This window comes from Aulonocara sp. 'chitande type north' Nkhata Bay, linkage group LG7, assembly GCF_057382095.1.
Source record: "Aulonocara sp. 'chitande type north' Nkhata Bay isolate Kocher_YH1m ecotype deep benthic linkage group LG7, A_spYH_male_GT1.1, whole genome shotgun sequence".
Classification (NCBI taxonomy): Eukaryota; Metazoa; Chordata; class Actinopteri; order Cichliformes; family Cichlidae; genus Aulonocara; species Aulonocara sp. 'chitande type north' Nkhata Bay.
The window spans coordinates 11035648-11063204 of NC_141350.1; the positions used below are offsets into that span (position 1 = coordinate 11035648).

The 27557-nt window shown below is 39.7% G+C and overlaps 2 protein-coding genes across 4 annotated transcripts in view; one reads left to right on the forward strand and one right to left on the reverse strand.

Annotated features, from left to right (window-relative positions):
* iqsec3b (IQ motif and Sec7 domain ArfGEF 3b) overlaps positions 1–11913 on the forward strand; it is a 37084-nt gene extending 25171 nt beyond the window's left edge. Inside the window, exons 8-15 of one of the 2 annotated variants that reach the window (XM_086298550.1) lie at positions 499–665; positions 4074–4213; positions 4385–4516; positions 4625–4724; positions 5332–5490; positions 5588–5680; positions 6600–6643; positions 7636–7808. In XM_086298550.1, coding sequence (XP_086154676.1) covers positions 499–665; positions 4074–4213; positions 4385–4516; positions 4625–4724; positions 5332–5490; positions 5588–5680; positions 6600–6643; positions 7636–7671 — 871 coding nt within the window. In that variant the 3' untranslated portion in view covers positions 7672–7808. Of the gene's footprint in view, positions 1–498; positions 666–4073; positions 4214–4384; positions 4517–4624; positions 4725–5331; positions 5491–5587; positions 5681–6599; positions 6644–7618 lie in introns of both variants that reach the window. The other variant, XM_086298548.1, reaches the window with a different exon arrangement.
* Positions 11914–13368: 1455 nt separating this feature from the next.
* The window catches only part of ptprq (protein tyrosine phosphatase receptor type Q), a 45204-nt gene continuing 31015 nt past the window's right edge, over positions 13369–27557 (reverse strand). For both annotated transcript variants that reach the window (XM_086298552.1, XM_086298551.1), the window contains 17 exons: positions 27445–27514; positions 26949–27107; positions 26472–26733; positions 26290–26360; positions 25997–26102; positions 25718–25846; positions 22502–22546; positions 21810–21836; positions 21541–21622; positions 18657–18747; positions 18431–18507; positions 18202–18336; positions 17925–18050; positions 16331–16476; positions 15960–16095; positions 14018–14141; positions 13369–13936 (listed from right to left, as the gene is read on the reverse strand). In XM_086298552.1, the coding sequence (XP_086154678.1) occupies positions 13899–13936; positions 14018–14141; positions 15960–16095; positions 16331–16476; positions 17925–18050; positions 18202–18336; positions 18431–18507; positions 18657–18747; positions 21541–21622; positions 21810–21836; positions 22502–22546; positions 25718–25846; positions 25997–26102; positions 26290–26360; positions 26472–26733; positions 26949–27107; positions 27445–27514 (1824 nt within the window). In that variant the 3' untranslated portion in view covers positions 13369–13898. The remainder of the gene's footprint in view (positions 13937–14017; positions 14142–15959; positions 16096–16330; positions 16477–17924; positions 18051–18201; positions 18337–18430; positions 18508–18656; positions 18748–21540; positions 21623–21809; positions 21837–22501; positions 22547–25717; positions 25847–25996; positions 26103–26289; positions 26361–26471; positions 26734–26948; positions 27108–27444; positions 27515–27557) is intronic.

Here is a 27557-nt window from a genome sequence, read left to right on the forward strand (position 1 = left end):
GCCATGCATCGTATTACATTGCATGAATGCAAGTTAAAAATAGCCATAACAGGACTTTGACGTCATGCTGCATGAATATTATCCATGTGTATGTAATAACTTGGCATCTGAGTGTGATTTCACGTCATCATCATTATCATCTTGTTTTTTCATTTAGTTTTTCCATGTATTTCTGTGCTGCTAGGACATTTTTAACACACTGCAGTGAACACAAGTATTAAAATCTGGCATTACATTTTTGTGATGTTTTTGTTATGACAACAAAATTGTGGTGTCTTGCAAACACGTAGCAATGCCATTCTGTTAGAAAAAATTCACCTCAATCTATCCCGTCAAAAGAAATAATACTCCTCAGGATTCTGTCTGACTAATAAACAGGATTTCAGTATTGTTGCGTCAGCAATGCTTAATGTTCTCTACTTTCAAATACATAACAGAGAAGTGTGTGACCTCCACTGAAAAAAATATAAAAATATAACTCCTTTTTGTCCTCCACAGTCAGAGGTACTGTATGTGTAATCCTGACGTGGTGCAGCAGTTTCACAATCCAGACACCATATTTATTCTGGCCTTTGCTGTCGTCCTCCTCAACACTGATATGTACTCGCCCAACATCAAACCCCAGCGAAAAATGGGCCTTGATGACTTCATACGCAACCTAAGAGGTAAGAATGTGCTCAAACTGCGAGGCAGAGAGTATTTTTCTACAGGTTTTACTCTACGTGCCATGCGAGAGCTAACTGTCCCTGTGGGCAGAGCTGGCATAATGAGCTGCAGACATGTTTCAACATTTATAGCAAGTGGTTTTATCAGAAGGGCACGAGCACTGGTTATAAATAGTAAACTTGTTTATACATACGTGCCCCTCTACTGTAGATCACTCACAGTGGATTGGTGTGGTGGAAAGAATGACGGTGAAGATGAAAAAGAGAGCAGATGGCAGGGGAAGTCAAAATTTTACAGCAGGCACTCTCTTATCGACCTCACTTCAACCTCACTATCAGGCCCGTGAGTGACAGCTTCTTGAACTGAAGTAAATTACTCAAAGAGGCTGTGGTTGGCTGCCTATGCTCGGTACCATCAAGGAAACCATCATCAGTGCGGGAAGAGATTCCTGATATCCTTGACTCGGAGCGCTGCCCCAGAGGCCGTGGCGGCCGCCCATTTAATTGAGGCTCACTTAGCGTGAGATTTAATGATTTGAGCTTGGTTTTCCAGAAGCAACTCATCGCCGCGGCTGAGCTTCCCATAGCTCTGAATGTTGTCTCCATTAGAGATGGCACGATACCACTTTTTTTATGTCCGATACCGATACCGATATCATAAATTTGGATATCTGCCGATACCGATATGAATCCGATATAGTGTTTTTTAATCAACAAAACTGTTTTTTTTTTAAATATCTTGCTGCATTTTGTATAAGTTCATACTCAAGTTTAAAACAACAACTACACTAAAGCTATTCTGTTATACCTATATGCAAAAAAAAAATATTTCATAGTTCAGCAATACTGATCAATCTAATAAACTTAAACCTACACCATCCTCCCTATTCTGGTATTTTAAAGAGTACTTAGCGTAAATATTAAGCAACCTAACTAATAGGGTTCCAACTCCCAGCAACAACAAAAATAAATAAATAAAAAATAGGGAACCACCCCTCACACTCCACCTCATGATGCTTAATCAACGTAATCAACCTTAATTTGATGCAGTGTGAAAAAAAAAATGCACAGAAATCAATTATTTTTCAAGAAATATTAAATAGATTCAACATCTTTCTTCAACAAAATTGCAGACTGCACAGATGGTACCTTCCCAAAGGAAAAAGTACTATAGCTTACTAGGGTATATATATATTAGACTTAATAGTCACTATATACAGTAATGGACTTCTATTCATTTTACATCAAATTAAAACTTTGGGTGTAAGATTCGGATAATTATTTATTAAAAGGTAGACATTTTAAATGAGAATAAGAAAGAAAAGTATGTCTTTGTGCCCCCTTTTCCCTGTTCATGCCCTATCGGCCCCCCTGGCTAAACTTTGCTAGATCCGCCCCTGCACAGTTACCAGCCGTCAGCTACGTAGAAAAAGATCCTGGAGTAGAAAGTAATATTAAATAAATTCTAACAACAGCTTATCAAGCTTAAACGTGCTGCTGTTGTTCAGCCGATGGTTTCCTCTTTCTGGTGCAAAGTGGGCCAAAAACAAACCAGAGAGACGGACTCGCGACAGAAAAGCCGATCAGCTGATCGTTAAGCAGTTTCATGATAGAAGTAGCAGCAAGAAGAGGCAGTCGCTCCATATATCGTTTGGTAAGCTTAAAGCAGGAATGCTTTACAAACATTCAGAGATGGACTTACACACTTGCTTTACTTCTCTCGGGGATAACTTTGTCGGAGATGAAATGCCGGGTTGCTAGCGAAGCTCCACATGCTATCCAGACCACCGACAGGTCCCGCATGCCACAGCCGCTCTATCACGTGATGCATACTGCTCCGACGTGCTAACGTTCTGAGGTGAGTTACCGCGTGTTGCAAGTTTTGTGAGGTGCTTTCGTGATATTTAATGGATCGGATTAAATTTTTTATTTTTCTCCGATATCCGATCCAGTAATTTAGGTCAGTATCGGACCGATACCGATACATAATATCGGATCGGTCCATCTCTAGTCTCCATCCAAAGGTTCAGCAGATTCATATATTAACGGCAACAATGGCCTAAGGAAAAAGGATTTCACTGTTATTTGTGCCTTTAGTTAACAGAAAAATCTATTTCTCAGTCATTACATATTTTTCCTTCATATTATCTTCTACAGCTGAGTGTGCTGCTCCACAGTGATAGTGGAACAACTGCCAGGATACAATGTCAGCACACACACGCGGCGATAACGGCACATTTTCTGATTTCACAGCTTCAGATCCTACAAAGGAATAAAACTAATTTGGCATTAAAATGTTGGGTAAAAGTGATACAGTCACACAGTTTGAAATTCAGATTGTTAAGTTTACACTCAATCTCAAGACACCCATTAACTTCCTCTGTGTGTTTTTCCCTCTAATACTTCCATTAATTTGCACATTAGAATGAGTCACAGTCAAGTCTGTGAGTAATTAAAACTTTTGAGATGCTTATTTAATTTCCAGCCTAAAGAACTGTTATCTGGTATCTGATTTCAAGTATTGACTTCACTGTCTGAAATCAACCCAAAAATCAAAAAATGGATTTTTTCCCCCCCATTCTCTGACTTTCTCTGTGCTCTTGATACTATTCCTGTGTTATCTCCTCTCGTACCATTTGTGGATATCTCCTCTTCAATCTGGATATCAAAGGTGATGTCACCTTTCTAATGTAATTTATTTTGTCACATTGACCAAGGACAATGTTCAGTTTTGCAGGAATAAACAAGGACTGTGTATATATTGTTTTAAACTATGGCCTTGAATGTACAAATGTGCAAAGCTGCATGCACAGTGCATGCAACAGTCAATAACTGTTGCAACGGTGGTGAGATATTTTACATATGATGTAAGTGTGCAAAAAAAGGGGGTAGAGAACGGCCAACCAAATTAACCCTTTCATACATGAGTTATGACAACCTCAGTGAGGGTTTTTTCTTAAGTATTTTTAGGCATGAAAAAAGATTTTTGAACTTCATTTTTTAAACATGTAATTTTCAAAGAGTTTTCTTTTACACATCCACTTAGTCAGCCCACTGGGTGACCAGTGGGTGGCAGGGTATGGAATGACACATCAGTGTCCAATGTAGTGGTTTATGTGCAAGCATACCATAAACATTGATACAAATACAAGAAAACAGCCTTTGAATAGCTGTCCACTGTAGTGGCCACAATGCATGAAAGGGTTATATATTCATCTTTGGCCATCACATAAGCCAACCAACAAGTAAAGACAGTTTATAATAAAGACAGGTTATAATTTAGTCAGATTTGATGTTGTGTCTGAATCTGTTTTGCTGGCGGTGGTTGTGGGGGGAGGGGTTAAACCTATCTGTTAAAATGTGTATGGTGGCTACTCATGCATTGCATGAACCCTTCATTTCTTTCAGGTGTGGATGATGGAGCGGACATCCCCAGAGAGATGGTTGCAGGTATTTATGAAAGGATCCAGCAGAGAGAGCTCCGCTCAAATGAAGACCATGTCACCTATGTGAGCCGTGTGGAGCAGTCAATCCTGGGCCTAAAAACTGTGAGTAATAGCCACGTTTTTGTGCAAGTCCTGCATTTCCTTTTGTCTTTTGAGAGAGCTGTCTGCCCTTTTTTTGTACAATCTTCTTTATCTTATATCACGGATTATTTTTCTGCAGCCCATCCCCTGCTCTGTGCTAGCTGTCATCTTCATCTCTTTAACCTTGTCCAGATTCTCGCCGTGCCCCACAGACGTCTAGTGTGCTGCTGTCGTCTGTTTGAGGTGCCTGATGCCAACAAACCTCACAAACAGAAACTGTCTCAGCTCCAGAGAGAGGTCTTCCTTTTCAATGACCTACTGTTGGTAAGATTTTAACATTTAAAAACCATTAAAAAGCACTAGAAACCATTTCAGAACATGTAGTATGTGCCCAAATGCAACCAACCATATTTCCGTGTTGTATGTCTCTAGATCCTGAAGCTATGTCCCAAGAAGAAAAGCTCTGCTTCATACACCTTCTGTAAAGCTATGGGTCTCCTAGGAATGCAGTTTCACCTCTTCAGCAATGAATGTAAGCTGCCATTTTACACTGCAGCAATTTATTGCCAGTGCAGTTTCACCCTGTGCTGAAAAATGCTGAGCCATCCACAGCACTGTTGTCTGTCAATGTCAGTGTCAGGATCCATACTTTAAGGAATTGCCAAGCACTCACCAGTATACCAGTGTTAACACGCTGTTGTCAGTGTTACAGCAGATATCCTGAAGGATATATTTTTATTCTTTTTAAGATTTAGTCTTTTTAAGTTTTTAAAGAAAGAGCATTTTGCTTGTACATTCATCAAGATGTTGTCTATGTTCTACAAGAGCATCTTACTGTCAATCTCTTATGTGTGCTGTCAATCTCCTATCAACATTTGAGTCCTCGGGTGCATCATCGAGTAAGGTTTGTGAACTTGGTGAAGCTCTGAGAATCTATAAACACAAATAATTCACTAAATCCATCTGGAAAGATAATAGAAAAGGTGTGTGAACTGAGAGAGCTTATGGGTTACTGGAAGGAAGAAAGAAAGGCTGAGATTATCTGTGTTAGGTATTGATTATTGGATTATCCATTCGTTTTTCCAGTCACAGTTATGGTAAAAACACTTCTGTTTCTCTTTGTTGGGGTTTCTCATCAGTCTATGCCCATGGTGTCACCATGATGAGCCCGTTTACTTCAGAGAAGAAGCAGCTGGTGAGTTTCTGCTCTCCAAGTGGAGAAGAGCTCAGGAAGTTTGCGGAAGAGCTCAGAGAGTCAATCGCAGAGGTCAACGAGATGGAACAGATTCACATCCAGTGTAAGGAGGAAAATCCTCAAAATCTGCAAAATCTATGTAAACAAATACTGATCAACCTGTGTACGGCTCACTGAACTTTCCCTTTCTCATGCTGTAGGGGAACTGGAGAGGCAACAAGGCATCCAGCCACATGGCTTACACACTAACGGTGGGCAAATGGATGCACATACAGGACACGGCTCTCCCTCAGGTGCTGGTTTTGCTTGTGCAGCATAACACAGAATATATTACTCATAATAATGCAAACATTGCTCAGGGGAATATAGGAAATAGAACAAGTTCTTGGAGAAAAGGTACATGAAAAAGCTGGTGAGAAAGCCATCACTGTCACTTTTGAAATATTAAAGAAAGACAGAGAAATAGCTTCAAAAAGATTGTCCAGTTGTCATTTTTACATTGTACACAGGTGTTAGAGACTTTCAGATCTGATACAGTCTCTAATTCAATAAATAATTATAATACACGGTCCTTTTTCAGAGAGAGGATGGATACCAATGTCATATGTTAATGATGAGGCTAGAGTGCCAATTACAGTTGTGGAAAAAATTTTCAGATGATCTGCAGTCATATGAAAAACTTAGTACACCCCATGATTCATTATCTTGAAGAACTATATTTTACAGAAATATGTTAAAGTTATGTGTTATCTGCAGTCTGGAATTTGACTGGGTTAGCCAATGTGTTGTAGATTTGCTGACGTGCTTTCTTTTGCATGTCCCAGTTTTGGCTGTTGGAGAGATGGCCTCATAGCAACTCTAGAAACTTTGGTATACAGAGAAGTTCATGCTTTACTCAGTGACGGCAAGGTCCCAGATCCTGTGGCTGCAAAACAAGCCCACATCATAACATGTCCACTGCTGTGATTGAGCACAAATGCCTCAGACGTTTGTGCTGATACGGTGTATTTGGATATTACCAGTTATGAGAAAACTGTAGTATTAAAATATGAAAACATGACATGTTCAGTTGATTCTGTGCAAAATGTATTTTAAAAAAAATATTCAAGAACCATTTTTTAACTGAATGACAGTTGCCTGTATGAGAGTCTGTTTCTGACATTTTCGAAATTCTGTATGTGAAGCTGAAATCTGCCTGTTTTTCCCCCACAGGCCAGGATGCGTACGATAAAACCGGCAACAACAACACAGTAGAGGTGAGTGCCAAAGCTACTCTTGTCTCCCTCAGGTAAGTATCTGCGTCTGCAGCTCTGTGGGTGTGGTTTTTATATGTGTGTGTGCGTGTGTGTGGTTGGACAAGGGCTGTGCCTCATCCTGACAAGAAAGTGTGCTTTATGCTTTGCTTTAAAAGAGCTCCACCTGAGGCACATCCTGACTATGCAGCCATAGATACAAAGGATGCTGAGAGGACTCTGGTGTAGTGGTGCTACAAACTGTCTCTCACTGTGCCTCATGAGTAGATGAGCAGCCACTCTACTCGCTATATAGCATTCCTTCTCTCATCAATTGCTGCTTGCCAGCCTTACTGTATAAGCCACTGCAAGCCACCATAAGCCTGGCTGGCTCCAAGAATACATCTACAAAGCCAGATAAGCTTGATACTGTTAAAGGTCTGTTGTGTGTGTGGGTACGTGTGTGCATGTCTGTACAACCAGCCCTTCCTGTAAGTAGGCGAAGTGAAAGAAGATGTTTTCTCTGTTTTATTCCTTTGCCCGTACTCCCAGCCCCCTTCTCCTCCCTTTCAATCAGTCCCTTAGATTTGTAAGTCACTGTGTTAGGGAGACACCACGCCCTCGGTGTCACCTCTTTCCTCGTCTGGCACTCCCTTATCTTTCAGCCTATCAGTCTGCCACTCAATGACCACTCCCTGTGTCGCACTCCGACACTCATAAAATCCAAAGGGTTCCCACCATAATTCCTTAAGAAAATCTCGTCTTACCCAGCAACCCTCTTCTCTTCCTAGGCTGGTGCGTGTAAATATGTGAACTCAAGTTTAAATCATCGAAGAGATGATCAAGAGAAAATGAGAGTGTGTGTTTTGCATGCGCTCGCTCTACATACTACCTACCTGCATGCCTGCATGCCCATGTGCGTAACACACCAGAGGGCTGCGTAGAGGCTGCGTTCAGGCTGGTAACTCCTCATGCGTTCTCTGACTGTTCCTAAACTAGGTGTCAATTCACAACAGGCTGCAGACCTATCAGCTGAGCCAGCCCAGCATTGAGTCAACGCCACTGGCTCTGGCTGCGCCACCTGCCCTGCTCAGCCCAGTCCAGGCCGGAGATCTCCGCCCAGAAACACTCATCCAGTGCCAGCAGATTGTCAAGGTGATTGTCATGGACCAGAGTGGGCGAGGACGGATGGAGGCATTCCTCAGCCAAGGCCCGGCCACCCATCAGCTCATCCAGTCGGCCCTGTCAACACCTGCGCGTGTCAGAGAGGGAGATGGGCCTCAACCCCCTTTGCCACCACCTCCTCCACCTTACAACCATCCCCACCAATTCTGTCCACCCGACTCACCCATGCCCCTTCACCACACCATGCCTCTTACCCGCAGGCGCAACTCCAGCGGCTCCCGCAGCATCGTTTAGGTCATCAGCTGCGTAACAAACTCCCTGCGCCAGACAAGATCCGCACACTCACACTCAACAAACACATGCTGGAGCACAAGTTAGCTTACTTTGAATAGTAAGACAAAAGAAGTGCAAAAAAAAGTAAAGATTATATTGTGTGACTTAAATGCATTCCTCAGAATTTATTTATAGTCTTAACTTGGCTGTGTGCTTTTTAAACATGGAGTAGCTTTGATGGTATTTCTGAAAGACTTTTCTTCTTTCTTTTCTCTTCAGCCTGTCACCTGGTAGCAGCTGTTGTTGTCTGTCTGGATTTCACGCTGTTGGGTGTATGGTGACTTAGCATTTTTAAATGTCGCCTATCCAACAAGTGTACGTGAGCTTGGAGTGTCAGAAAAAAGCACCCTGAAAAGACATGACATATCTTAAAAAAAAAAGGGGAAGATTATGTTTTCTTTGAGGATATTGATGTTCATGGCATCTCCCTGTTTTCAGTATTACCACACTCAGTGAGGGATCGTTTTGCAGCTAATCTAACTACTTTATACCATAATCATTTTCCTTCATCTCTGCATAATGTGAAGAAACAAGAGCACCAGCTTATTTGTTTCTCCATTTTCTAGGGAACTCATAATCAGTGTGTGTGAAAAAAGGCAAAGAAGATAAATTGCCGTACCGTCTCTACCACCTACGAGTTAGTGTAGTAAGCAAGGATGCTGCTACTAACTAAACTATCCTAAATTAATATCCTGATGACAATCATGATTCGGTGCTTCACTGTTGCATGATTTTCTAAAATTGAACAGATAGCAGATATCCTCACAGTATCTGTATGCTGTGATTCTGAAGTTGTGCTCTCACACAGCTCAGGAAAGAGTCTGCTGCATTGCAACATGTAACACTTTATCTGCACCTCTGAGTTGTACTGAGGGGAGAGTGCTTCTGTACTGTTTGTTCAGCCTGCTTACCCATGGGCAACAGGGAGCCGGGCTGGTAATTTATCCTAACCAAGGCTAAAAGAAGCCTTTCTCCTCCTGTCTATTTACTCCAAACAGGTTGCCTTGTGCATAGGGATGTTACCTTTGGATTTAGGGAAACCTAAAAAGAAAACGTTATCCAAAAATCAAATATACATGTTTTTCTTATGCTTTGTAGTGCTGTTTTTACATCTAGATTTTTTTTTTCTTCTGGTTTGAGTTGCTCAGTTGTGGACATGCCTGCCTTCTTTTGAATGTAATGGAGTTACTGTAGATAGCACTTGCCTTGCACTGCTAAAAGTAGAAAAAATGGCAGAAGGAAGCATCTATGACAAGAGGCATAACCATGATAGGATGTAAATAAGAGGTCCCGGTGCTGAGCTGTAATGTTTTGTACCTGAACACTTTTTTGGTTGGATGTACAACTCAATCCCCCCCCCCCCCCAAAAAAATTAATAAAAACATAATGCAACAGTTTGCAGATCACACAATCCCATATGATTATCTACAATATAACATAGAAAACATACTAAATGTTCAAATTGAGGGAACCCCCCCCCCCGATAATGTAAAGATAAGGAATTCAATGGCAGCAATCCATCTAAAAAAAATGTTGTGACATGGCCGTGTTTACCTCCGTGTCAGCAAAGCCGTGTTGTTGTAATATTTCTGCAGTTTAGTGCACCTGCTGTAGCACTGTCTTGTTGATAGACGTGGTGGTGTCCTATCCTCTTTAAACCAGAGGATGCAGCGTCACTGTGCCTTAGTCCATTTTAAATGATCCAGAGAAGACTACACATTTTCTAGATCATCTTTACATTATGGTTGTTTAACCTGCATTTGTGGATGGCAATTTGTGTTCACAGAGAGTGATTTCTGGAAGTATTTGTGAGCCCATGCAGTGATATTTACTGTATGACAGAATCATGCCTGTTTTCAAAGCAGTGCTGCGTGAAGGCCCATTGTGCTGTTAATGATGAGATATTGACAATCTTTACAATTTTACATTAAGGAACAATATTCTGAAAGTGTTCCACAATTTGTAGATGTTGTTTTTTGCAGGTCGGTGAACCTCTGCCATCGTTGCTTCTTAGAAACTCCGCCTCACTAAGATGCCAGCCATGTTACTGACCAATTAACCTTTATTTAGTATTATATTTACACGCTGTTCCTCCCCTTTTGTTGATCCCATCCTAACTTTTTTGAGATGGGTTGCTGCCATCAAATTATAAATAAGCGTAATATTGTTCCTAGAATAATAAAATATCTCAGATTAAACATTTGTTTACACGTTTTTTTAATGTGCTTATGAGATTTTCAAATCACTGCATTGTGTTTTTATTGACATTTTCCACATTGTCTGAACTTTCCTGGAGTTTGAGTTGTAGGCATCCATCCATTATTATATTCAGGATCAAGGGTGAGAGGCAGGGCACACCGCACAGGCAGCCAGTCCATTAAAGGGTGGACACATTAAAACTGCTCACAACAAGATTTGAATCGATCCGAAGTGAATTTTTTATTTACTTTATTTATTTATTTTTTGATAAATTGGATTTTGATTTCTAGAAATCACATTGCTACTAATTTTCTGATGTGTATTTTTTGGTGCTTTGAGCACCACAAGACAAAGTGCCATCTGCTACCATCATACTCAAGAGAAGGCTTGATTTCCTACAGCTATACCTCCAAAACTATATTAAAATGAAGTAAAATGCTCTACACAGGGTTGACCCAAATCACCTCACTAGACCACGTCTCCCCTCTCACCTATTTATATTCTCCTTACGCAATGAAAATATTATATAAGCAGACATGCACATGTGTACTGAATGTTAAATCAGGGGGAAAACTGAAGATGTCCGTGGAATAATAACTGATTTCCTCACGTGTCGTCTGTCTTGATGGTTTCGAGCCAGTTTGTACAGCACATCACGAATCATCCGACTGAGACATACCAAACACGTCTTGTACCTTTTTGCACCACAGAATATACTGGATATATTGTAAATAGATAATATAGATTTATTCTGAAAAAAGTGATTGCTTTGCCCAGTGTGTGTATCTACGTATGTATTTGTACAGAGAAAATCTAGTTTAAAAGAAAAAAAGAATATTATAGTTATTATAGTTACTATTATTCACATTTAATATCGGGGGGAGTCCTATATGTGATAAGAGACAGAAAACAGGCAGCTTTTATAGAATACGTGACATTATTACAGATCTACACTTGCCATTAAATTACCATGTCATGTTACTACAGGATTATTAAGAGATGGCTGCGTGTCATCTGTAAAGGTATGCAAAGGGCTATGCTGTATTGGTGAATACGTACAGTACACCACAAGTCACGCCACACACACACACATGCACGCACTAGCATAACAAACAGCTGCACATGTGATCACACAAACACGCAAACATGCACATGGCTGCCAAAGCAACAACAAATTTAAGCTTAGACTTACCTTTGAAACTGCTTGATTTCTCAAGTCAGTAACCCCACTTTGTTTACTGTAAACTCTGACTTGTACTATACCGCATGACACATTTTTTTGTTTGCTTTTTTTGTTCGCTTTGTTTTTTTCATTTACAGTACACAGGAGGAGTTTGAGTCTACGTTTTCGTTATTATTGTCAGGGCATGTTTGCTTTGTTGATGTCATTTTCTCCTTTCTCTCTCTTGCTCTACTCCCTCTCCCCCCTTCTCTTTTCTACCCTTACCCCTTGCCTTCTCCGTGGTTGTCATGGAGATGCACCAATCTGCATCCTCACTGTGGAGCACTGTCATTAATCTCTGCACCGTCACAATATTTCTATAAAGGAGATTTCTTAAAGATCAACATGTTTACTAAAAGAATTTCTAATTTTTCTGTTTGAAGAGAATGAAAGAATAAAGTAGTTTTTACTCTCAGTCTTGCGTCTCCACGGTGTCTGTGTATGAAGCACTCTCTGCCTTTCTAATGAATTAATTTGCAGCAGGTGTGCAGGGAGGATGGTGGAATGAAGGAGCTTATGGGAAATCAGTCTGACCGGTGTTTCGCTGTCATTCCAGCACACCTGGTCTGAACTCATTCATTAGAGGTCCTTCCACCAAACCCCCTGCCCCCAAAGTAACACTGAATCTGAGGTGTCTGAATGTCATATGCGTCTGCTGTAGTGGTTCTCAAAGATGGGTCCAATGACTTGTGCAGGTACCTGATCCATATGCACAAACCTGTCCATAAAAACTGCTCTAAATTGTGCTGTAGTAATAAAAGACGCATATCTACAGATGGGGACCATTTACAGAAATAATGCTATCATTTGGCCAATAGTAATCTCTTAAAAGCGTCCTTTTGCATTCCTCAGACATCATGGTTCATATTGACATGATATCATTGCATAGTCGCTGCAGATTTGTCAGTTGAAGATCCATGATAAGAATCACCAAACCCCAAATGAGCTCTACACGATTGAAATCTGATGACTGTGGAGGCCATCTGAGTAGAGTGAACTCATTGTCATTGTCAAGAAAGCAGTTTGAGATGATATGAGCTTTGTGACACACACATACACATGGTGCTCAGCTGATACTAAGAGGCTGAAAGTGTCCCAAGAAAATATCCCTCATACCATTACGAGACACGAACTTGAGCTGTAAATACAATACAGGATGGACCAATGTTTTCAAGTTGTTTTTGCTAAATTTGAACTCTACAGCAGGAGAAGCGGACACTCATTAAACAAAGTATTTTCCAGTTTTCTATTGCCCAGTCTTTGTGAGCATGTGCCCTCAGTTTCTGCTGCTGTAGCCTCAAGGCTTGACATCAAGATTTGACATGTGGTGCATTCATAGATGCTCCACTGCACACTTTGATTGTTAAGAGTGGCTATTTGAGTTATTCTCCTGAACGCCTGGTAACAGCAAGGCCTTTTCTCCCAAAGAACTGCTGCTCAGTGGATATTTCTTCTTTTTCAGACCATCCTCTGCAAACCCACAGAGATGGGCTGTGCAGAAAAATTCAAGCAGATCAGCAGTTTTTATCAGACAGGCCCGTCTGGCACCAACAATTATGCCACATTCAAAGTCATTAAAACCATCCCTCTTCCCCGTTCTGATGTTCAGTTTGAACCTCCGCAGGTCGTCTCAAGCCGAATGCTTAAATGTTTCTGATGTGTGTGCTAATATGCAGCTGAAATGATGCATCCAACAAAGTGCTTAGTGAATATATAACCACAGCCTTGGATTTAACGGTTATGTTAGCTATTAAGCTACTGCAGACTTCCCTTGTTGAAACAGCAAGACTCACTAATTTGTAACTCCCTACTGCAACGTCAAAGTGCAGACATTTGATGAAACAGTCAAGTGGAGAAAGTCTTGATTGTTTCTTTTATTTTGCAAATCACTCTTGAGAAAGGATAACGAACATCTCAACACAGTTATAAAGAGACTGAAAAGCCCCAACACTACTTTGGCTGAAAACAATTACCTTAAAAAAACACAGATGATATGAACATAATACATAATAATAATAAGACAGTGAAATCGATTTGTGCAAATACCTGTAGGCTTACACTTGTGATAGAGCTCTCACGATCAGCTCACAATGTCTCATTTATTCCTGTCCTTTCTGAACTTCTTTGTCCCTGCTCTTCACTTTTTTCCCTCGCAGTGTCTTTGGAAACAAGTGTTCAAAAGGTTCAATATAAAGACGACTGTGCTCGGAACAGATTTTGAAGTGGACTGAGTGGAGTTCTTCAGACAGATCGTTGAGTGTAGATATTCATCTCCTGTTGCTCTTACTTTGGTTTGTGGGGATGGACCTCTCCATCTCCAGGATCTGCCCACAGGTCATGTGACAGTGACGCACAAAACCCCCCAAAGAAATCTCACAGATGTTCCTTAGTCAGTTTTTTTTACATAGTGGTCTCCTCCCATTCCAGTTCAACATCACCTGAAGAGCAATACAACCTTGTGAGGTGAGCACTGAGCTGCATGTTTGTTTGTTTTTTTAAGTATGACCTCATATATTTACCTTCCATGGCATCCAGGGAGTCCATCTTCTCCAGAGCAGAGTAGCTAACAAACCATATCGACTGGCTGTTGCCTTTGTTGTTTAGAAGTTCCAGCGTACTTTGGTGCAGGAAGATGTACTGGGCCTGACAGCACACATATGCATAGACATATTTCTGCTTATTCAGACCATATGTTCTTTTGCATTAATCACACAAAGAACAGATGTTGATATGAACAATGATATAGTCCTAACAAAAGCGTGGGAAAAGCAGATTAAGTTTGAATTGCTGTGGTACGAAGATTGTACCACTTGATTTATTTTTCAGAACTAAAACTTAACAGAGGTGATTTAAAGCCAGAGACATGTAAATTGGCTGCGCGTGAAAGGCTTTGCATCTCTGTGAGAAGCCATATAATGAACTGGTGACCTGTCCGGCCAACCCTCCTCAAAATTTCTTGCTGCTTTACGTGGCGATTAAGTGGTTAAAATAATGAATGAATAGATGGATGATTTGAGATGTGCAAAAATACTTTGGTATCTTAATGGCTGTGACGACAACACCTCTTGGTGGTTTTTGCTTTGGACGTTTTATTTAGTTTCATTACTTCCAAATAAAGGATTTTGAAAGAAAACTTCAAGCACTCAGCAGTGCAGAAAAACTGGTTCTGGGTTGTCGCTCTGTCTTCCAAGATGACAACCAAAAACATGGTGAAAAACTACGTCCAGAAGATCAAAGTGAACTGGCCTGAAATTGAATCCATCGAAAATCTTTGGGGTGAACTGAAATTTGAGAGATTAGTCAAAGCAAAGCTGGCTGGGATTGCTCAGGGAACATGATTGTAAATGACTGTAAGCTGTTATCCAGCACAAAACACAGCTGTCTATTAGCAATAGTCAAACTAGGATGTTTGGAAATGTGTTAAAAACTCCTTATTCTGTTTAACAGGACTTGAAATACTTCCCAACTATATTTCCAAATAATTCTATCCTTATCTCTATAGTTTGAACTGACAGCAGTTGTGTAATTCATGAATACTGAACTAAAGGCACCAGAATGATAGAGCCTATTAGCCAGTACAGGCCCAGTCTTTGACATTTCAAGTGTATTGTTTAGTCCTATGTGTGGTTTGAGTACTTGTGGCTTGTGTAATTAATAATAATTGTCATTCATGGTCTTTTTATTTCAGTAGGAAACTGGAACTACGTTTGCAAAATCTGATGGACTTTTACAACAACATCAACCCTTTGATGCCATAAACACATAAGTAGCTCAAATCAATGACTGTAGAAAACATTTAAAGTGTCTTTTTAAAGCCGTCTGAAAAAGGCACTCTGCTTCAGAGTCTCAGCAAGGACATTTATGAGTTTGTAAAAATAATCAATATGAATGATGTCCTCAGGCATTGCACTAATAGCTAGCCTGGCACACTGAAAACTGAACTCTCAAAGAATCATGCCTTCAGCAAGCACAGCTCTCGTAGCTGCAGACACTACAGGCTCAAATCCCACAGCCAGATAATGTTCACAAAGACGTGGAGAAAGTCTAGCAACAAGAAAACAATTACACAGAAAAAGCACAGTAACCACAGCAGGCAGAGAGTCTATACAGGCACTGACAGACAAATCAGCAGTCCAAAAGTAAACACTAGGGTAAATATAGGAAAGGTTCAAGCTGTTTCAAAAGAGGGAATCCTGCTCAGCGCTTGCTTTTAATCCACCGCCAGATCATTCCCTTTGTCAATACTAAAATTTTCCGAATATCTTCTGATGGGGATGAGATCACAGCAGGGTACAAAGTAAAAAGTAGGGCAGCTGCATTTCCATTTGTCAGTCTTTGATGATTCTTAAGTTTATTGGAAGAACTTAGGATAAATAAATTTAAAAAAATCATATTTATTCTATTTACCATGAAGCTCACATGCAAAAGGATAACATACTGCTGCACTTATGGTAAACTTACCAGATTCTGTACCATACACATCCGCTCGCTGCGCAGTTCAGCCACCAGCCCATAAATATCGACAAAGTCATGATCTCTGACATGCTGAATAAGATGATCCAAAGCAATAAACACACCTGTTCTTCCTACGCCAGCGCTAAAGAAAATACAAGAGAGCAAATGCCATTATACTTTCAGCTGCACTGTTATACCACACAAAAGGATTTAGGTCTTATTTGTAGGTGTAATACAAAAGAGGATATGAAATTACTGACAGTGAAGCATTTATTGATAATCTGTTGATATGAGACTCAATTTTAATGACCAAAAATTAAATATTTTGCTATAGTTCATGCAATGTTAGTCTCCCTTACACGAAGCTGATAGCGTACCTGCAGTGGACAACAATAGTGCTATTGTCCTGCCTGTGCATTCGGACAGCTTTGACAAACTTAATGAGCGTACTGCAAGACTCTGGAACGCCGTGCTCAGGCCACGATGTATAATTGAAGTGGCGGACCAAAATGTAGTGCCCATGCTGCAGGACAGGAACACACATAACAGGAAGTCAATTAGAAACTCTGTTTTTATGGCAGATGTTTTTCAGTGATAACAGAGATAACATTTATTATTTTTCTAACAATAAACAAATTTAATTAAAAGGATGTAGGCTCTCTCAAGCCATCAAACTACTGATGGAGAAACGTCAAAACAAAACTTTCTTAATGTAATCAGAAATGTAATTCCAAACTAAAAGGTTGTGTGACCATCCTCAATATGCCTGCACGTCTTACTACCAAAACAAGATGGTTAGTAGGCCTACCCTCTGTTTCCTATGAAACACATGTAGTTCTACAAAGATGTAAAGCCTCCCCTATCATTCAGCTTTATTACATAGAGTTTACAAGATTTTTTTTATTTTTATATTTTCTTATAGAACATAAAATTCTGATAATTGTGATAATTTATCACCCCAAAATTGGGCAGTGCCACCATTACTTTTAAAATTCATATTACGGGTTCTACTAAGAAACCAGTGCTTTTGACACCAAGAGTCTCAAAAGACAAGTCTGAACTTAGTCTGAGCTCTCCTTATTGGCTGTAGGAAAAATTATTTACTGCTCCCAAATTCCAATAAAACTGGAAGAGCTCGACATAAATACCAGTTTAGCTTGAAAAGGGTAGCCGGACAGCCTAGAGTCCCAACATTACTTTACATTCAACAGTGTCTTCTGATGGCTACCTTATGCACATCACTGAATCACTTTTTCCACCTGCACCCCTTAATAAAGCAAACATATTGTCTTTGCAGTCAGTGGATGATGCTGTTTCATCCATACTTAATCAGTTTAATGCCTTTTTGTTCTTCATCAAGTTTTTCCATGTTATTCGCTCATCAATAATCCAGTAAACCTGTACTTTAGTTTGCCAGAAGTGTAAATTGTTCAGCCTGTTTTAATAAACCAAACTATATTCTTTGAAAAGGTTTTTTAAAGCAAACCTTTTCAAAGGTTCATTCATTAGAGGAGCTGGAGAAGTGGGGGCATATTAGCAGATGTTTTTTTTTATTTTTTATTCTTTTAAATCTTATTAGTTATTTTTGAAGAAAAGAGAAGTTGCTTTTTCTTTTTTAATTGTAAAAAATAAAAGAACTAAACTAAACAAAAAAAGCCAATTTATCCTCATAAAATAATAATAATAAAATGGCACCATGTTGCCTAGCAACCACTTATCAAAGAATTAAAATAACACTGATATAGTAGAGCAGAACCTGAGCATTGCAGGTGACTTGTAAAAACATGCAATTTTTTTAAGTATCTCCACTTTCCAGGTGCACAAATAGACCAAACAATACTGTATCATTGACATGAACTAATATTACTATTGCATGCACACATATATTTCAAGTCATGTGTGCACTGTAAGTGTGCATGTGTGCGTGGTAGCCGGTGAATGCTCACTTGACGGAGGTTATTAGCGCCATACCTTTTCTACTTTCAGAGTTCTGATAGTCCAGTCAGGAAAGACTTCCTCTGACACCTTTGAGATGAGAATGTCACTAAACACTGACATCGGCTTGTTGTCTTCAGGCCAGTACTTGTGACATCGAATCTGAAATGTCACACACACCCACACACACATACATCAGCTCTTTAGAGCAGACATAAGCATCCAGGGAATGAAGCCCAAATACTGGCTTGTACTCTGAATGCTAATAGCGGTGATGTTTTTTTTCTAACAGTGACAAATCTCTCATACGCACTCTGCCTTTCTCATAACACTGAGTGAGCATGGCGATAGTGCGGGTTCCCGTTTCCCAGATCATCCTCCAAAAATCAGCCACAGTGCCCGGCAGAGGGCCCTGGGTGGCTATGAACTCATTGGGACACAAATAACCCTACAGACACAGAAAAAAGGAGACGGGGAGGCTTACATCTACCCTTATGTATGTGGATGTCTATCTGACAGAATCGTGACTAACTGGTACTCACTGAGACAAAGCTGGCATTGATGTAGTCTGAGCCTGCAGTGCCAGGTTCAGACAGCAGTTTCACTCGGTTGTTATTATCTAAAAACAGTACAGGGATAATAATACAGCTGAATTTAAATATATGAAATGCGACCACAGTGAAGCAAACAGCAATGAGAGATAGGAACAATTCTGGTACGTTGTAGGCGCAACGGCCTTGAAAAACTAATTTCAGCCTGGCAACATACAAGGTTTGATGTTTGGGAAACGATTTTTGGACTTGTTCCACGGCAGGTCAGCGTCTGTAGTGGCCAGGTCCTGCAGCAGCTTTGGGAGTTCCTGGATGGACAAAATATAACACATCAGTATTCACAGAAACACACAAAGGTCAAGGCTACAATTTTTGCCAAAGTAAAATCAAGGGCCACGAGTGAGTGAAAGATAAAAGTAAAAACAGGTGACTACTCACCCAGTTCCTGCTGGCAAACTCAAAAATAAAACTCACAGTCCTTTTGACTTCAGAAAATATTATCTAGTATGTATGTAAATGGTAGAACAGGTTTAGTTTTAAAATTATGCATTACTGAAACATCTAAGGTCAAACATTAGTGAATTATCTAATGTATTAAATGTAATATAAACCACTAGTTTTTCATTTTCTTCTGTATTTATTTATCATTGTATTCATTCATTTTCCATGTATATCTTAAGATTTTCATCTACTGTATTAACACTGCTTTACAAATCTACTATCGAAATCATTTTGTATGTTTCTGTATGGTTAAAACAACCAGTACCCCCAAGTTCTTTTAAAAAAATTATATTTTAATGCTAAAATATAATTATTGTTATTATCATTGAAAAGCTGAATAAAAATAAAGCAAGTTTGATTAGAGTGACAAATTACAGTTATTTATTTGCATTCCTAAAGAGAGAAAAATTGTTCTAGTGGTTGAATATTATGATTCTCTGAGAGATCAAACTTAGAATAAAAACCTGAGTTTGTTATTTTGTTGCTTTGCCTTTGTATTTCTCGACAAATACATCAAATCCTGTAACCCAGTAACCCAGAGATATCACATACATACTCATTTTATGTATTCACGTGAAGATGTAAACAGAATTATTGACCAACTATTATAAAAAAACCCAGTATTTTTAAAGTATTTAAAGTATCAGCAGCATTTCTGAAGAACCTAGGCATTTACCATCTAGCTGGTGTTGATCAACTAATAGGTGAAATCTGGATCTAATTACAGAATGACATATTTGCATGAAGAAGCACAGATGTATAAAAAAAATGCAAAAAGACTTGTAATTAATAAGGACAACTTAATTGAAGGCAAAATTGGGGTAACTTTATAAAATGTTCTCTATATTAATTTTTTAATAATCTGTTAATAATCTACATTTAATGGCATATGAATGTATATACAGTGGGGCAAAAAAGTATTTAGTCAGCCACCGATTGTGCAAGTTCCCCCACTTAAAATGATGACAGAGGTCAGTAATTTGCACCAGAGGTACACTTCAACTGTGAGAGACAGAATGTGAAAAAAAAAATCCATGAATTCACATGGTAGGATTTGTAAAGAATTTATTCGTAAATTAGGGTGGAAAATAAGTATTTGGTCACCTCAAACAAGGAAAATCTCTGGCTCTCACAGACCTGTAACGTCTTCTGTAAGAAGCTTTTCTGTCCCCCACTCGTTACCTGTATGAATGGCACCTGTTTGAACTCATCATCTGTATAAAAGACACCTGTCCACAGCCTCAAACAGTCAGACTCCAAACTCCGCCATGGCCAAGACCAAAGAGCTTTCGAAGGACACCAGGAAAAGTATTGTAGACCTGCACCAGACTGGGAAGAGTGAATCTACAATAGGCAAGCAGCTTGGTGTGAAAAAATCAACTGTGGGAGCAATCATCAGAAAATGGAAGACATACAAGACCACTGATAATCTCCCTCGATCTGGGGCTCCACGCAAGATCTCATCCCGTGGGGTCAAAATGATCATGAGAACGGTGAGCAAAGATCCCAGAACCACACGGGGGGACCTGGTGAATGACCTGCAGAGAGCTGGGACCAAAGTAACAAAGGTCACCATCAGTAACACACTACAACGGCAGGGAATCAAATCCCGCAGTGCCAGACGTGTTCCGCTGCTGAAGCCAGTGCATGTCCAGGCCCGTCTGAAGTTTGCCAGAGAGCACATGGATGATACAGCAGAGGATTGGGAGAATGTCATGTGGTCAGATGAAACCAAAGTAGAACTTTTTGGTATAAACTCAACTCGTCGTGTTTGGAGGAAGAAGAATACTGAGTTGCATCCCAAGAACACCATACCTACTGTGAAGCATGGGGGTGGAAACATCATGCTATGGGGCTGTTTTTCTGCCAAGGGGACAGGACGACTGATCCGTGTTAAGGACAGAATGAATGGGGCCATGTATCGTGAGATTTTGAGCTAAAACCTCCTTCCATCAGTGAGAACTTTGAAGATGAAACGAGGCTGGGTCTTCCAACATGACAATGATCCAAAACACACCGCCCGGGCAACAAAGGAGTGGCTCCGTAAGAAGCATTTGAAAGTCCTGGAGTGGCCTAGCCAGTCTCCAGACCTCAAGCCCATAGAAAATCTGTGGCGGGAGTTGAAAGTCCGTGTTGCTCGGCGACAGCCCCAAAACATCACTGCTCTCGAGAAGATCTGCATGGAGGAATGGGCCAAAATACCAGCTACTGTGTGTGCAAACCTGGTAAAGACCTATAGTAAACGTTTGACCTCTGTTATTGCCAACAAAGGTTATGTTACAAAGTATTGAGTTGTATTTTTGTTATTGACCAAATACTTATTTTCCACCCTGATTTACGAATAAATTATTTACAAATCCTACCATGTGGATTCATGGATTTGTTTTTCACATTCTGTCTCTCACAGTTGAAGTGTACCTCTGGTGCAAATTACTGACCTCTGTCATCATTTTAAGTGGGGGAACTTGCACAATCGGTGGCTGACTAAATACTTTTTTGCCCCACTGTATTTAACTTTATCTAATTTACCTCTGTTTTTGTATTTATAGTTTATTTATTGGTGTGGTATGCACAGGGGAAGGTTGTAAAGAAAAACGTACAGAAAACTCCTCCTGGAACTTGGAATTGTCATTGGCACACAGATCCTCTACATGCTGCAGAAAAGACTTCTTGTTGACAGGCCTGTCGGTGAGGGCGGGGGAGAAATGCACTGAATGTGAGAAGCAGAAGAGGATGCACAGTAACTCTATGCCTATATGTGATTTTCTTTAAACACATTCAAGGATACAAGCAAGACTAAGCAGTACAGGGCAGACTCTTTCATGCTGCACTGTGTGCATATTTGAAATATTTACACAGGACGACTTACTTGAGTGATTTCCTGTAGCTGAGCAGCCTGGATAAAAATAGACAGTAAAAATCAACCAATATAAACAAATTAACTCAGTAATCACAGCCCACACAACAGCATTTTCTGTCCACGACAGAACTGAACTGATCCCCGCTTCAGACAGAATATGGCGATGTGTTGAAGGCAGGGACGGTTAACCATTTTTTAATCGCTTTGGTTAAACATCGACACAGACTTTGATGTTTTGTTCTAAAGGAATATGTGAACATCAGTAGCATCAATTGAATGCAGCTATTCCCCCGAGGAAGCCTTCTTGTTGCAGCGCTGTGACATGCAGCTACGCAGATCCTCAGCCATCAATAAAGCTTACACATTAGTACCCTACAAGAGTGCTAAGCCTTCCGAGCAATTTTTAGATAACAAGTTGGCAAACAAATTAAAATGGTCTTAAGCAGAGGTCTGTCAGCAACTCTCCAGCTTCCCTGACATTGATGGAGAATAGGGAGCAGTTTGTAGGTAATACATTGATGTCACTGATTTGTTCAACTTTTGATCTCCACTGAAGGTTTACTAAGCAGCACAGATGGATTATTTAATGAAAGCTTAATGAGTAACACTGTGATGACACACATGCACGCAAAGCAGACTACAGCTTACAAACAGATATATGCAACAAAATGTGCCACACACATGCTAAAAGCCCAACTTACTGGATCACATAAATCTCTTTCCGTCGAAAGAAGAATGAAGAATACCTGGTGGGAGAGAAGTGCTCAGTGAGAGAAAAACAAAAGCCTAAGCGAGCAAATGCAGGTGCTTAAGTTGTGCGGAAGAAATCTGGCTAAATACAATGGAATGTGTGTTATTTTAATATGAAACTCAGCAAAGCATTAGTGCAGGCATACCACAGAGTCAAGGACAGTCCTCATTTAATGTAGATCTGCTGAAAATAGATGACCTCAGTGCAAGGGCACATCAGCTAAGGACTTAGCTGGTACCCTTCTATGCATCTAACTGGAAAATATATTTTAAGTTGCTTGAACTTGTCTCCTGTTGCTGCTGCACCTGCAGCTCCCTTTGCAACCCATCTCCAGTCTATCTCCTCCCTTTAATGCTCTGCCTGACCATATTGCCAAATATAAATTGTTGTAAACTGCAAATAATGTTGAAAATTAAGCTGCCAGGCAAGAGGAAAAAAAGAAGTTTGTGGATGTAGTGATGGAGGACATACAGAGGTTGGAAGTGACAGAGGAGAGGATGCTATGGATAGAGTGACATGGAGGCATTGAGCAGCCAAAAGAAGAAGATGGATATTCTTGTGAGAGAGGTAGCGTGTATAGAGACCTCGTTTCATCACCTAACTTGGGAAGAGAGTCTGGTTACAACAAAGCATGGAAAAGAATCTGTCCTAATGACCGCAATGTGAACTGCGTATGGATATTTTGGTTCACATTTTTTTGCTTGTTTGAAACTTAAAAAGAGTGGTTGACAAACTGTCCTCAGGAACTGCATCCTTTATCAATTGCCTAATTAGAAGAGATAAGTAGCAATTATCCTCTGCAGGGAAGAACTTGTATTTATCTTCTTGTAATTAGGTTCTGTGTTTTAATACTCGTACACGGTCAACTTTTCCTGAAGACAGACACATTTACTCACCTACATGAACCTCTTTATTTTTGTTTTCTGTTGTGTTTTGTCAGTGTGTGGCTGACAGTATTCTTTAAATGTTGTGGAAGGAAGGGGTTCACTTAGAGGTTGTTTAAATGTTATTTTCAGTAATGAAAATAGAGTTTGTTGCGCTAATTTTACATGGGATTCTGCCTTTTCCAAGTGCTTTTAGACATTAAATTAGGAACATTTTAACGTGATGAAATAATGAAATTACCTATAAACAAGGTCACTGAATGAGGCAATATGAATCATAATACGTAAATGTACAGAAATATACGGTTAACAGTTGGTTTAAATAATAATGGATTGCATGCCCTGGGACAGACTGACAGAGGCGAGGCTGCCATATCGCACCATCGACCCCTCTGGCCATCACCAGTAGGCGAAGAGTCTTGACCACGGACACAATACCGAGAGTGTCCGAGCCGGGGCTCGAACTGGCAACCTTCTGATTACAAGGCGAACTGCCAACTCTTGAGCCACGATCGCCCTAAACAGCAATGATAATAATACTTGTGTGATGTAACACAAGCATGTTATATACTTTTCCATAGCATTAAATTTGAATTCAACAGTTCAATCTTTCAAATAACAGACAGATATTTGTAAGATCATGATACATTTGTGAATGTATTTTAACAATCTAAATATGCATATGTACAAACAGATACATTTAATAATCATGAAAATTATGTTTTATTACATTACAGTGAAATGTGAAATTTAAAATGTGAAAGAACAAAACTGTAAAATGCACAGTAAAAAAATTTTATATTAGGATTTTTTCCTACAGTGCAGCCATACCCGCGACCTTGTGGTTGTTAGTTCACATTCATTGGCCGATGCGTCATGTTATTATGTGTCCCAACATCCAATGACATGTCACATTGTTTTCATGGCCACACCCTCACCCCAGGTGCAGAGGCCTATTTCTGTTCAGGAATGTTGTGAATACTTTGAGATTCATATTAATTGCAATTCCTACCTCTACATTTATTTTTTAAAATATATAATTAGCACAGCGTGGCCGTGCAATGTTTTATATGTTTTTTTTTAGTTTTTATTCCTATTAACTATATATTTTCACTTGTTACCTCTGAATTATTGAATCAGACCTAGATGACATGAAATTTTCAGCAACATTATAATTCAAATACTCCTTTAATTATTGATTATTCTCATTAATTTTCGATCATTTTATATATTTTCCCATAGTATTACATTTGAATTTAACAGATCATTCTCTCACATGACAGACAAATATTTGTGAAATTATGATACATTTCTGAATGTATTTTTACAATCTAAATATGCATATGTACAAAAAAATATATTTAAAAAACAAGTAAAATGTGTTTTTAGTATTTAATACTAAATACTAAATACTAAATACTAAGTAAAGTGTGTTTTACTATGTTTACAGTGATGTTATGTTATTTTACCTTTGACATGTAAAATCACAGTCTACTTATGTAAATTTCATGATATTCTAGAAAGACAGTACAAAACTGTAAAATATACAGTAAGATACTTTGACATTACTATTTTTTGGAACAGTGTAGATATATATATATAGAGGATCTACTATTACAAAGCATTTGGCAGTATAGTATATACAGTAACATTTCTGCTTAGTGGACAATCTGCTCTACCTATTAGCTGCTGATTAATGAATCAGATTATAAACCAGTGTTTATACTGACGTACATATTTTTTTTCCTCAAGTTTACTGCTATAGTCGAACCATCGGTGGCACTCATAAATCATAAACAACAACTAAACCTGAGTTTGATTCTCACCAGATTCAAAATTGCAGCTTGTAAAGGAAGAGCAGCTTGCACCACTTAGTGTCTGCACTCTTGTTTGTGCCAAAGACAAAAAAAAAAACCCAGTAAAGCTAGATGCTAAATTTGTCTGTGAGGATGGTGGGAGAAAGGAGACAGGAAGACTTGTCTGTTCTGCAGAGAACTGAAGATAAATTATAAAGCCACTTTAGTGCTGCATTGTGTCTCTGTGCTGCTGCTATTTTCTGCACAAACTCTACAACACTAGAAGATTTTGTGCTGACAGGAGCGCACATCAAGTTGGCTGCAGCAAAGGCATTTTTTGTCTTGTTGACTGAGATTTAAGATCGTGTTTGGAGAAGCTAAATTAAGCCTGAAGTCATGTAGTACGCACCCTAATTCAGTTGCCTGAAATGTGCATGTTATATTCGTCAAAGTGACGCTTTTAGATTAAAACTAGCACAAACTTACTGGTTGAGTTTTTCTTGTTTTAGCTCCATATCTGCTACGGCGATCAGCTGATCCAGCTTACACTTAGTCTCTATGATCTCTGCCTCTCTGGGCGAATACGTCCCACCTTCCTTTTTACGCTGGTGGATCCTGACATGTCAATAAATCAAACAGGTAAATAATGATACAAATACATGTGTAAAATGAGTGAAGTTTTGTTTTCAAATGATGTAATGCTCAACTAGCCACGATTAAGACTATTAATATATGCAAATGAGTGAGTGTCTATCGCCATTTTACTTGACTGAGCCACAGATGATGATGATGAGTAACACAGCCAAGAAGAAGGAGAGCAGAACGCCCAGAATTATCTGCTCTTCTCTGGTCAACAGCCCATCGCCTGGAGCTGGAGGGTCACAGAAATGGCAATAAAGCAACCCATGCATTGGTAATTAATTTGACAATAAAATGATGCATTAGTAAATTTCCCCATACTCCTTAACAGAGAAGAATTCACAGAATGATAAACATTAATTCAAAAAAAGAAGAGGGCTTTGCCACACAGGTTACCCCTTTCCTTAGTACAGCAGTACCTGTTTTGATATGCTCCGAGTATTCAGAGTCTGTGTATTCCCCGTTGACGTTAGTGGCTCTGAACTTAAACCTGGTAAATATAAGACAACACACAAGACTTTGCATTAGCTTTTACCAAAAATAAACATAAAAAAAAAGTTGTTTTGTTTTTTCTATTTGACTGTGTCTGTGGCGCACTCACACATAGACAGAGTTAGGCTTCAAAGGTCCATTGCAGAAATACTCAGTGTTGTTGCCCGTGCAGTCATTGCTCTTGCCGATCACATATTCTGCAGCAGTTTGGTTGTACCTCTGTGACCAACCATCTCTAAACACACCTCTGAGATGTGCATTCATACTTGAGTCACTGCACGGGGGGTTGGGGAACCCTGAGTCAGTAAAGTAAGGGGCGGGATGATCATAGTACGCGCTCTTCCAGTTGGTCACGTTCTTGTTGTCCTTCACTGTGGCAAGATAAAAGTTAGAGAGGAGAAGAAGTGCAAAGAGGCCAAGTCAAATTTCAGCTGCTTAAGTTTTGACTTGCTTTTTTCTTTGAGGTAGGGACAAAGTAACATAGTGTAAACTCTGATTTAAAACACACACACATACAAAGACAGACACCCGAGTCGAGTGTATCCAACTAAAAGTGATGGCTGTCAATGTTTTTTAAGAGTCATACCCCCTGACTCGGCCACGATGACCTGAATTTTTGTGATTGGTCCATTGTCGTCACTATAGAAACATGCAGGCATGTGGATGGTGATACTCCTGTGGGTAACCATGGCAACCCCTCCATAGCTCAGCATTGCCTGAGGTTTTTGGGTTGGCTTGGATGGGGCTGAAACACACACACACACACACACAACCACACACATGAGCACACCCAGAAACACACGCACACGTGTGTGCGTAGAAGTTGCGTCTATGTGAGAAGATGTACTTTTAATCTGCCACATTTACATATATAACACGACAAACAGGCTGGAATAAATGCATAATTAGCACCCATCTAATAATACTACCAAGATACATTTACTGTATCAGAGCGGCCCTGAATGCCGAGCAATAATACTGTGCAGTGGTAGTTTTCTGTCTCACACTATGCTGCACTGCTGCATCAAGAAAGAAAGACTCTGGAGCATTGCAGAGCACAGACAAGACAGACAGGCTTGTACCTTTGATCCCTGTAGTAATCAGGACACGTGAGCTGAGTGGGCTCTTGCCAGCCCCGTTCTTTGCTGAAATCTGCAGTCAGACAAGCACAAGAGAGAAGGGAATACAAAAGTAA